This window comes from Podarcis pityusensis, assembly GCF_964106645.2.
Source record: "Podarcis pityusensis genome assembly, chromosome: 2".
NCBI classification, from domain to species: Eukaryota; Metazoa; Chordata; class Lepidosauria; order Squamata; family Lacertidae; genus Podarcis; species Podarcis pityusensis.
Window position 1 is genome coordinate 116,439,524 of NC_138029.1, and position 12,205 is coordinate 116,451,728.

The following is a 12,205-nucleotide window of genomic DNA, read 5'->3' on the forward strand; positions in this document are numbered from 1 at the left end:
TATTTAATGCTGTATTGTTTTTAACCCTCGATTGGGAGCTGCCCAGATTGGCTGGGGAAACTCAGCCAGATGGGCGGGGCATAAATAATAATAATAATAATAATAATAATAATAATTATTATTATTATTTTCTCAGCTGAAATATATTAAAAATCCCTGTAGAACAACTATGCAGCAAGGCATGCTGGGTGTCTTATCTCTGCTAAGTACAGAAGCAGATATGTATGACTAGTTTTGAGGATCTGATCAAAGACCGCCATGAGAAAAAGTAGGAGAACTTTTTTCAGAAATAAAGTGGAAGTATTAAAAAATAAACATCGTTTTCCATCTTACTGTAGGTTTCATTTCATTTCGAAAACGGAAAAAAATATTTTATGGTTTATTCTCATCCGTATTTTGAATTAGATATATATGGGGCCACCAAAATCTTTTAAGTGCTTAGGGCCTCTAAAGGTCTTAATCCGGCCTCCAACTGGAACATCCAACAAAGCTGACCATTGAAATATTAAGGACAGAAAAGAAAGAAAGCACTTGCTGGAAGCCGCAGGAGGGGAGAGACATCTTGTTCTCAAGTCCTGTTTGCGGGCTTCCGACAGGCATGTGGTGGCCACTGTGAGAACAGGGTGCTGGACTATCAGCCTGATAATCTGCGGAGATTCTTATCTTCTTATGTACTCTTCAGAACGCACACTTTTAACTAGATGGGATAAGGGCAGGGTTCAAACTGCTGGTGCCACGTGTCTAAGTTGTTCCTCGGCCTTGCCTGTGGCTGATCCTCCAGCTGTGCCTCTTACCCCCGGCTCCATCCATCTTCTCTGCAACAGGACCGGCCTTGACAAAGAGACGTCAGCGCCACAAGGCCCTTGCCTCATTTTTCAGACACGCTCGCATGCTTCACACGCCAGCACATTTCCCCCCCTTTGCGTAAACACCAAACGTAAGTGTCGGCCTCTGTCAGCTCATTAGTAAGTGGCCTGACTTGTACCATTAATCTCTCCACACATTTCTGCCTTTTGCCTGCGTCCTGCTCCTTTGACAAGCACGGGCTGTTGCTCTGAGCCAGTTCTCGTGTTTTTTTAAGCCAAGGAAACGGAGCTGGATCTAAACTCGGATCTCCTCACTCTGCTGACTGAGCACACTTACAGCGAGGCTGGCTGGGCCAAAGGGGCAGGGAGTGGAAGAGGTCCCAGCAGGAAAATCTCTTCCCTCTCTGGGCTTGGAGAATTTTTGGGAAAGGCTCATAAGGCAGTGGAAGAGCAGGTGCTTGCATGTAGAAGGTGATTATTTGGGGGACAATTGCTTTGCCCCCTTTACGTTCAGGAGAGGCCTTCTAAGAGAAACTGTCGTTTTCAGTTTCACCCAGTTTCTCATTCTTCCAAAGTTTGGTTCCCCACAATTCCATATTGGGTTGAGATTTGTTTTTGTTTTTTAAAAAAATATTCTCCATTATAATCCATGAGCATTTTAGTGTGGCTTTATCCTTACAGGCACATTTTTGCATGCAGTTTCACCTAAGATGCACATTTTTACAAAGCAATTTCCACTAATGCAACACATTTTTTGCATGTTATTTTCACCAATATATGCATTTGGCATGCTATTTTCACCAATATATCAGTTTTTATGCACACTTCACCCTAATATATGCATTTTTGAACACACTGCTTGGCTGGAGACGTTTGGCTGAGGGATGAGACTTGACATCTGGAAAGCCCCAAGTTCGCTATCCCTAGCTTAATGGATCCTCCATGTTCAGAGGCACTATGCCTCTGAATATCAGTCACTGGGGAGAAAGAGCAAGATTGCCTTCACGCCCTGCTTGTGGACATCCCTGCTTTGCCACTGTGGGAAACAGGATGGTGCTTTAGTCTGATCCAACAGAGCACTTCTTTTGTTCTAAGAAGAAGTGGTGAAATGGGAAGGACAAAAGAAGAAGAGATGCTATGGAGTAGAGGAAAAGGATACAAATATGAGAGTGACAGGAAGAAAGACCTATAGGTGGTTCTGGAAAGGAAGATCCAATGACAGAGCAGCAATTCAGACCATTGTCATGGACTGGTTGGACCCACAGAAATAGTGGGAGCTGGGGAGCCCTCAAGAGAAGAAAGCTCAGAGTGGTGGTGGGACCAATGAGTGGTCAGAGGGAGAAAAGGGAGCAGACTGGGAGGAGGAAGTGTCAGAAGCTGAAGAGGCAACAGGACTTAGTGAGCAGGGAGAGTCTGTGCCAGAGAGAAGTCCAGAATCAGAATCAGACCCAGAAGCAGAAGAGCAGGGAGGCCAAGAGGCAGAGATGAGTCAGGCTGGGGAAGAATCCAGGGGGACTTCTCCTCCTGCTGCGGCAAGCTCCCTTCCCCGCTGGTCTCCCAGGACCAGGTGAGACATGAAGCAGGAGGAGCAAAGGCAGACACACCAGTGGAGTCTCAGATTGCTTGGGAAGGATCTGGGCAAGGGGAAGATTTAGGCAGCTGTGGGAAGGCAGGGACCTTCAGACTCTGCAAGTACATCACAGGGGCAAGACCTACTGAAGAAGAATTGAAGAGTGCTCATTAGGTACTCCTAAACAGAACCTGTTTCTTTTAATAAGGAGTTCACTTTCTCTGTGTGGTTTATTGCTGGCTCACTTCTAACAAACATGTTACCTGTGACAGCATCTATAGAGATGGGCCCGTGCCGCTTCCTGCCAGAGATGCCATAGAGGTTGAACTTGTATCTGTGGGAAGTGGTCAGGTCCTTGATGATGACTGTGCGGGAATCAGCATTGACGGGTACCGCCTGGAGCTTTCCTTCAGTGTCCTTGTACTGGATGAGGAAGGAGTCAAATTTCCCAGCAGAGATGGTCCACGAGAGGCGGACACTGTCCTGAGTAACCTCGGAAATGGAAAGATCGCCCAGTGTGGGCTGAACCTCTGTTTTCACCATTGGAGCTAGAACAAATAAGAAGAGTAACAAAAATGAATGTGAATCATCTTGTTCTGTTGTGTAAGGTGGACACTAGCCCCCAATTTATTTATTTCACAACATTTATGTAATGTTTGATTGTACAGTCATACCATGGATCCCAAACTTGGACGTTTTGGCTCCTGAATGCCGCAAACCCCGAAGTGAGTGTTCCATTTTGCGAACGTTCTTTGGAACCTGGATGTCCAACAGGGCTTCCGTGGCTTCCGATTGGCTGCAGGAACTTCCTGCAGCCAATCAGAAGCTGTGCTTTGGTTTCCGAACATTTGGGAAGTTGAACGGACTTCCAGAACGGATTCCGTTCGACTTCCAAGGTACGACTGTAATAAAATCACCACTAAGCGGTTTACAAAACATAAATAAACTAAAACATTAAGATTATCAATATAAGATAGTTTAAAATGTATTTAAAAACATTAAAAAGTAAATTATAATAAACAGTAAGCAAAATGATAAAAACACATGCAGGCATTCCATATGCTGGGTAGGTATGCCTAAACAAAATGTTTACATGTTTCAGCCAAGTGCTGAAAAGAGTGCAGTGAAGGTGCCTGCCTGATGTCTAAAGGCAGGGAGTTCCAAAGTTTAGGTGCTGCCACAGTAAAAATCCATTTATTACAAGTATGGAATAAGTATCATGTTCTGCAGCTATGGAGTAAGGCAATGGTGCAAGTAGATTCAGCCCCTATATAGCTCTGGTTGTTCAAACAGGAGAGCAGAAGTGGAGTAAAGTATGGGAAATTATAAAAACTGCAGGTAAGATGTGCAATTTAAGAACAACTTTGCAGATCTGCTCATCATCCATAAGTCGTACAGAGGTGAGAACTGCAGGATACAAGATACACACAGTCAAGAGAAATCTATACTATATTTATATAGCTATACTGTAGATATGCATAGGCACTGGGAATGCAGGAGTGAAAGAGTTTCACAGGAGGATAAAATCAAATGAATAAAACTAGGGGGGAGGAAAGAGGGGGTGTTATACCCTCCCCAGGAATTCTGGGTCCCTGACCTGTGACTGCTTCCGTGGAAATGGGTCCAAGACGCTTCCGTCCAGAGATGCCAAATAGGTTGAACTTATATTTACGGGAGGGCACCAAGCCGGAGACTATGACATCGCGGGAGTCTTTGTCCACAGGCAGTGCCTGAGGCTTGCCCTCTGCATCTCGGTACTGAATGATGAAAGAGTCAAAATCCCCGGACTGGACATTCCAAGACAGACGGACAGTTGTGCTGGTGATGTCAGAGGCTGAGAGCTCCCCCAGACTGGGCTTGGGAGGGGCTGGCTGTTCTGAAGTGGCTAGGGATAAGAAAGAGAGAGGCAGAAGCTTGAATCAACAAGGCTTTGATAAAAGCCTTTATTTCACTTCCACGTTATCTTTTATCTAAAAAGGAACAGCCATGTTAATCTGCAGTGGCAAAAATTCCAGGCACTCATGCCTGGTCCATTGGGAAAACTCCAGAAGAAACAGTAGCATAAATACATTTCGCAGGTCACAATCCACACCATATACCGTATTTTTCGCTCTATAAGACGCACCAGACCACAAGATGCACCTAGTTTTTGGAGGAGGAAAACAAGACAAAAAATATTCTGAATCTCAGAAGCCAGAACAGCAAGAGGGATCGTTGTGCAGTGAAAGCACGCACTGTGATAGCCACGCAGCCTGCATTCGCTCCATAACACACACACACATTTCCCCTTCCTTTTTAGGAGGGAAAAAGTGAGTCTTATAGAGCAAAAAATACGGTATTTAAAATGCATCTAAGGTCTCCCCACCCCCACCAAATCCTGGGTTAAAGTGTGTCATTAACCAGCAGAACCATTACTCATTTTCCTTTAAAATCAATGCAGGAACATTGCAGAGTTAATTTATACATCAGGCACCAGGGGGAGTAGTGTCTTTGTTGTGCAGAAGTGTATATAAGGTAATGAAGCAGTGATCCTGGGGCTTAGAATACAACAGATATAGCAGGGCTGCCATACGTCCAGAATTTCTCGGACAGAGCCTAACTTTGTGTCTGGATTTTTCACTTTTTGATATGGCAACCCTAAAGCATAGTATAAAAGGGACACTGGTGGTGCTGTGGTCTAAACCACAGAACCTAGGACATGCCGATCAGAAGGTCGGCAGTTTGAATCCCCGCAACGGGGTGAGCTCCCGTTGCTCGGTCCCAGCTCCTGCCAACCTAGCAGTCTGAAAGCACATAAAAGTGCAAGTAGATAAATAGGTACTGCTCTGGCGGGAAGGTAAACGGCGTTTCTGTGCACTGCTCTGGTCCGCCAGAAGCGGCTTAGTCATGCTGGCCACATGACCTGGAAGCTGTACGCCGGCTCCCTTGGCCAATAAAGTGAGATGAGCGCTGCAACCCCAGTCGTCCACAATTGGACCGAACGGTCAGGAGTCCCTTTACCTTTTTAAGGTATAGTATATGTGAAATGCTGAATAAACATTCTGCAAAGGACCGGAGCTCATCGCTAGAGAAGCTACCATGCATGCAGGTCAGGTTCAATCCGCCATATCTACCTATTTATCTACTTGCACTGGCATGCTTTCAAACTGCTAAGTTGGCAGGAGCTCACCCTGTCACGGGGATTCAGACCGCCGACCTTCTGATCAGCAAGCCTAAGAGGCTCAGTGGTTTATACCACAGCACCACCCGCATCTCTTTGCAGGAAAGAGAGTTCAGCTAGGATAAGTGGGGGTGGACAGCCTAGGGAAGAACCTCTCCCCGACCCAGAAGGCACATTGCATGACTTCTCTTAAAACCTTGTGCTTCAGTCTACCCTTTGTCTAAGCATCCTAACACATAAATCCTCCAACATTTCAAAGATAAAAACGATGTATTTGTGAACACAAGCACACCCGTTCTCATATGAGGATATGAGAAATGGGGGGGGGGAGGGGAAAGGAAAATCAAATATGTCATTTTTATATGTGAAATGTAAGAGGATTTTTTTTTAACATAAAAAATGACTGTTTGGCCAGGAAGTGAGGAGTGGGCAGCTGAATTTCCAGAGGTCGGGAAACAGATCTGTGGGAATAGCAGAATTTAAAATTTAAAACATGGACTGAGAAAGTAACAGCAATGGTATAGGGTTAAATTAAGGGGGTCCTTTTCTATGACAACATGCTGAGGAAAGGCATGATGTCTGTGGGGAAGTGCAACAGCAGGAGTTAATTTTGTTAGGGTTGAAGTCAACTAGCCAAGAGGGTCATGTGGGGAGGTGTTGCTTAGCAACCAAGCACAGTGGCATGATCCTCACTGAGGTAGCGCATGCTCTTACTGATGTGTATTTCTGAGGGAGTTTTATTCTGTATGTTTGGTTGAATGTCTCTGTGTTGTGTGCAAGGCTAGAATTACATAAGAAAGACAAAAAATTGCTGTTCTTTTTTCCTCAAATGACACACTCTTTTCATTCTTTTTTGTCAGTAAACCGTTATCAAGACTTTTCTCTCTGGGCTCCGACTGCATTATTTAAGTAACTTTGCCAACAATGCCATAGTAGATGGGTCTACTGTTATTATGTCTTTCCCAGTGGCAAGCTGAAATCCAAAACAGGAAAGCACCAGCAAAGCCCACAGCTCTCAAGACGTGCTAATGGGGAGAGGGGAGAGCGGTTTGTGTGTGAGAGAGACCTAGAATGAAAAGAGAAATGAGAGAAATGGTTGCTAGGTGGCCACTGAACCACCAGGGCTGACCTGTGGTGGCCTCTGTAGAGATGGGCCCGAGACGTTTGCGGCCCGAGACGCCGTAGAGGTTGAACCTGTATTTGTGGGAGGGGACCAGATCATGAAGCCGCAGCGAGCGCAGGCCACCATCCACGGGCAAAGCGTGGGGATTGCCATCCGCATCCCGGTACTGGATGATAAAAGAGTCGAAATTCCCAGTCTCCACGGTCCAGGAGAGGAGGACTGATTCTGGGTTGATGTCATGGGCTGACAATTCTCCGAACTTCAGCTGAGTGAGGGCCCCAGGCTGGGTGCCTGGAACAGAGACATGAGATAGGAGATGCCGGATTAAAAATATTTTAACAGTGAAGATGCAGAGAGCAAATATTGGTAAATTTTGTCATTTAACACAGATATAAAGAACAAAGAAACAGCTAAAAGAAACTGAAAAGAGAGGTTACAGTTATTATATAGCACAGCAGCCTTCAATCTTTTCAGACCTGGAACTCACACATGCACTTGGGGACCATTTCTTAATATTCTTTTGCTACATGGCGGTAGTGCTGTTATTGCAACCTACTTTGGATTAGGCTTCAGCCTGAAAGCGGCCCTGACCCACCTGTTGAAGGCCAATGACAAAGTACATCTGTTTGTCAATGTTGTTGTTTTTCAAAAACAAAGCCACACGTTTCAACTGACTTCAGCTTGGTAACATCAAAATGATAATGAATGATAATGAAGTCCACCCCAAACATTGCTGCTGGCATGACTCACCTTAGGGTGGACTGTGACCCAGCTGTGAGACCCAAATTGTTACTTTTGCCATTACAAGAGCTGTTTTTTTTTTTTTTTTTTTTTTTTTAAAAGAAGGCTATTGGGTGCCTGTGCGTGATTTGGTTGAAACTTTGGAGAAGGCCAGAGGTCTTTAAAGCCCTCTGCAATTCTCCTTGTAATTTGAGCAGTGGCAGTTATTGTTCAAACAAGGAGATATTCCCACATTGGTAGTTGGCCTCCAATACTCACTGCCATGAATTGGGACATACTGGGAAGTGATGGAACAGGCCCAAATATGGTAACACGAACAGGGAAAGCAGTTCAGGGATACGTATTTCTTTACAGAGAAGCGTGATGACTTGAAGGGTTAACATCCCCTCATGCGCCATCAGGGCCTCTCAGTAGGACAACACTGAGGAGTTGGGTCTTTCTCAGAGTGCCCCCCACCCAGCCCTAGGGTCTGAGGCGCTTGACCAAGGAGGGAGGGGAAACAGGATATTGGGGGATCAAGCTGTGGCCAGTCCCCAAAAGTCAAGCAAGATGGGCAGGAGAAAGGAGCAGGACCATTTTCTCTCAGTAATGCTAAGAAACCAGGGAAAAGAACCTGCAGAGCTGGGAAGAGCCTGGAGCCAATCAAGGGCATCTGCAGGAATGTTTCTAGTGGCAGGAGGGTGGGGAAAGTTAGGAGGGGAGCAGGCTTGCTTCTCACACAAAAAATGAGAAAACTAGGATTTTGCCTCATGTCTCAAATGCTTGTAGAACTCACTCTTTAATGAAATGTGGGAATCTGGGGATTATGGTCTATTAGGGTCTAAGAGCACAGTGAGGACTCGAGGAGCCTGCATGTGGGAGATCCTTTGTAGCACAGACCGAGGCCTAATCGCCTCTGAGGTAATGGGCGCTATACAGATGACGAGTGCTTTTTCCTGGGGGAGGGGGATGCAGGGGGATGCATACCCCTAAACATTTTGTGAATCTAAGTTTGGCCTCATTGAGGGGCAGTATTTCAATATGAGTAGGAAAATGAGAGTACCCCTAAACATTGTTTTTAAAGAAAGAAAGCACTGCAGATGACGCTCCATTTACATGAGGGTTATGTTCTGGGGATAGCACATAAAGCCAAAATTGCATATAGTCAAAGCGGATGGGTGGGTGGGATTGCCAAAGTCTCCCCCCCCCCCCCCGACACCTTAATTTTTATTTTTATTTACCAAGCGCGTAAAGCTGAATGTGTACAAGTAAAACGTGTGCACATTGCGAGTTACTCAGGCCGTGGGGGCAAGGCAGGGCTCACTGAAAAGAAATTATCTCCACACCGCAAACCGGCACGTGTCAGGGACAAGGGTTTGGGCCTGGCTGACGTATTAGTTTTCTACATGGAGGAATTGTTTCATGAGGGAGCTTTCCACCCTGCGAGTATCCCACTCATATTCCCCATTGCGGACTCAGGTGGTGCAGCTGGAGCAAAGCCAAGGCCTTTGGTCTAAACGGGTGTTTGTTGCTGTGCCCCCTGGGAGAGTGTGCCTAGCCGGTTCCTGACAGGCTGGTGCTTGGAGTGCACCTCGTGGCAAATGACACCGACAAGAACAGGCTGTATTTCCTCTTCCCTCTTCACTTTAAACAGCTCTCTGAGTGAACGGGGTCTGAAAAAGAGACTGAGCGAGCGCACTTAGGACTGCCAGGCCGTGGAGCAAGGAGAAGCCGGTTCAGGTCCCTGCTCAGCAGGCTGATCCCTTATCTTTCAGCCTATCCCACCTTGGAAGGATAAAGCAAGGAAGGAGGAACTGTGCAGACCGTCTAGAGCTGCTTGGAGGAAGGCTGGGATATAAATACAGTTAATAGTACAGTACACGGATTTAGCAGGAAAGAATAGTTTGTTGAGCTGAAGTCACAATTCATGTGAGAGGCAGATTTCTTTCTTTTTTGAATTACGTTTCTCATAATGCAGCTGCCGCCATTCCGCTAAGGAAAGAAAGTTTGTGTATGTGGAGAACCATAGCTTCCAAACCAAGGACCCCTGCCCCCCCAGCGAAGGTGCCATCTGACCTGTGACAGCATCTGTGGAAATGGGACCGAGACGCTTGTGTCCGTAAATGCCATAAAGGTTGAACTTATATCGGTGAGAAGGAGCCAGGTTGGGAACAGTGACGTCACGGGAATCACCGTTTAGGGGCAGCACCTGGGGCTTGCCCTCTCTGTCTTTGTACTGGACAAGGAAAGAGTCGAAGTTGCCCGCAGGGACGCTCCAAGACAGGCTGACGGAGTCGCTGGTGGTCTTGGACACAGAGAGATCTCCGAGCCTGGGCTGAGTTTCCGCGCTTGGTGCTGGTTCTGGGGCTAGAGGGGGAAAGAAGGGTGCAGAGCAGAAAACGAAGAGGTTCTTGTCACAAGCTGAAAGCCTAAAGTGCTGTTAATTTTTTTTTTTTTAAAAAAGAATTGTCAAGATATCTGAACAGGGAGAAACACAATGGAGAATATCAACCTGCTGGACTGAAATCAGGAGAGGAAGCTGGTCAGTGGAGACGGATTTGAACTATAATTTTTTGGGGGGTAGGGTGATTGGGGCCCCTTTTAATAACTATGCATTGTACCAAATATTGTATTTTTCCGTGTAGAAGACTATATTTCCCCCTATTTTTCAAGTTTAAAATTGGGGGTTGTGTTATACACAGGGGCATGTTATACACGGAAAATACGGTAGTTTCAAAGGTATGTTTGGGTTCCATAGAAACTTATCAGTGGTTCTTCGGTTTGGGCCCCACCAAGACACCCCTTTTTATTGCACATTCGCGATTTGCTCTCTTGATGTGGATGTGAGCAATCAGAGCATTCAACACTTCTTGTGCCTGCAAAAGTTTTTGGAGATACCACACTGACTCATTTCTGATCAGTGCATATCCTGCTAAATATCCTAGCTTTTAAATGTTCTGGTTTATTTTTCAAAATCTCCTTGAGAGTTTCAACAATAGAGCATGTCAACGCTCCACCTGCTGCAAAATGCTGCACCTAGACTGTTGATGGACACAGACTATCACCGGCACATAACTTTGGTACTCAAGAGCTTCCACTGGCTGCGCATATGCCACCAAGCCAGGTTCAATGTTATTGCATTAATTTACAATTTCCTTAACATCTTTGTTCCAGGAAATCTCAGGGACCACTTAATCCCCTATATTCCTGCCCAATCCCTGAGACCTTTGGGTGAGTTACCGTTAGAGGTCCCCTGCAGCCCGGATGCAAGGCTCATATCCACCGGGAGCTGTGCATTCTGTATTATGGGCTCAAAATCAGTGGAACCCCCTTCCACTTGATGTCAAGCAAGCCCTCTTGAACTTCCAGTGCCTGCTGAAGGGTTTTTTTAATGGACCTCTCATTTTGTAGTTTTAACTCATTCTTATTGAGTGCTGAGGGCCTTCTGGTGGTTCCCTCACTGCGAGAAACCAAGTTACAGGGAACCAGGCAGAGGGCCTTCTCGGTAGTGGCACCCGCCCTATGGAACGCCCTCCCACCAGATGTCAAAGAGAAGAACAACTACCAGACTTTTAGAAGACATCTGAATGCAGCCCTGTTTAGGGAAGCTTTTAATATTTAACAGACCACTGTATTTTAATACTTTGTTGGAAGCTGCCCAGGGTGGCTGGGGAAACCCAGCCAGATGGGTGTGGTAATAAATAGTAAATTGTTGTTGTTGTTGTTGTTATTGTTATTATTATTATTGCACCAAATTTATTGCATAGTTAATTATAATTTAGCGGTATATAAATTGTTTGCATTAATGAATGAATGAATGAATGAATGAATGAATGAATGAAAGTGGAAACCCTGGAGACCCTTCTCTGAAGACTGTGGTTTTGAAAACCAAGGTGCCCTTCTGCCCTCTTTGCTCTATTTCAAACCTGGGGAAAAAGTTTCCCTTTCACATTCCTTCCCTGCACCTGTTAAGGATGCAGGAGCTCTATCATTTAAAACACCAACAACTCATAGAGGGGGAGCCTTTGTGATTGCAGTGTCAATGTGGCCAAAGTCAAAGGCATCCTGGGAGCTACGAACAAGCCTCTGCTGACCTGTGACAGCATCAGTTGAGACAGGCCCAAGGCGCTTAGAGCCAGAGACTCCGAAGATGTTGAATTTGTATCTCTGCGACGGCATGAGGTTGTAGAGGTGGAGGGAGTGCATGGTGCCGTCCACTGGTAACATCTGGAGCTTCCCTGCAGCATCCTTGTACTGGATGAGGAAAGAGTCAAAGCTACCTTCCTGGATGTTCCAGGAGAGGAGAAGAGAGTCTGGGGTGACCTCAGAGACTGTGGCGTCTCCAAGGCTGGGCTGAACTCTTTGGCCTGCGGCTTCTTCGGGCTTCTTTTCCTCCTCACCTGGTGGAGTTGTTTCTGGAGCTATAAGAAGACAGAGGAAGACGGTGGAGGAAGTTGGGATACAGCTTCTAGGAAGGAAAACGACCTTGAGGTTGGGATGGTTTTTTGGTGGAGACCTCTACCTCTACCTTTACTTCCCTTCATGCTTGAGACACAAAGAGCAGAGAGGAGAAATTTCCACATACACAATTCATGCAAATCGTGCCTACTGTATGCATCTGTTTTTATATGAGGTCACCCATGTTTTTCCCTGTACGATATCCCACTGGGAGTGACAGAACATCATCAAGTGCCATTGCACCCAAGCAGCAATGGACCAATCTATCAATTTCAGCTTCTCGTTTTTTCAATCTTCAGTTCAGTTCTCCATGTTTCTGTGTCCCTTCGCTTTTTTAAAAAAAACACCTCATGAAAATTCATTAGCAT

At 45.8% G+C, this 12,205-nt stretch overlaps 1 protein-coding gene across 11 annotated transcripts in view; it reads right to left on the bottom strand.

Moving 5' to 3' along the window:
- The window catches only part of TNXB (tenascin XB), a 124,729-nt gene that overhangs the window by 18,756 nt on the left and 93,768 nt on the right, over window positions 1-12,205 (bottom strand). For 8 of the 11 annotated variants that reach the window (XM_080991531.1, XM_080991530.1, XM_080991527.1 and 5 more), the window contains 5 exons: window positions 11,474-11,800; window positions 9,456-9,746; window positions 6,666-6,950; window positions 3,974-4,261; window positions 2,640-2,924 (listed from right to left, as the gene is read on the bottom strand). In XM_080991531.1, the coding sequence (XP_080847657.1) occupies window positions 2,640-2,924; window positions 3,974-4,261; window positions 6,666-6,950; window positions 9,456-9,746; window positions 11,474-11,800 (1,476 nt within the window). The remainder of the gene's footprint in view (window positions 1-2,639; window positions 2,925-3,973; window positions 4,262-6,665; window positions 6,951-9,455; window positions 9,747-11,473; window positions 11,801-12,205) is intronic. The other 3 variants (XM_080991535.1, XM_080991528.1, XM_080991533.1) reach the window with 2 other exon arrangements.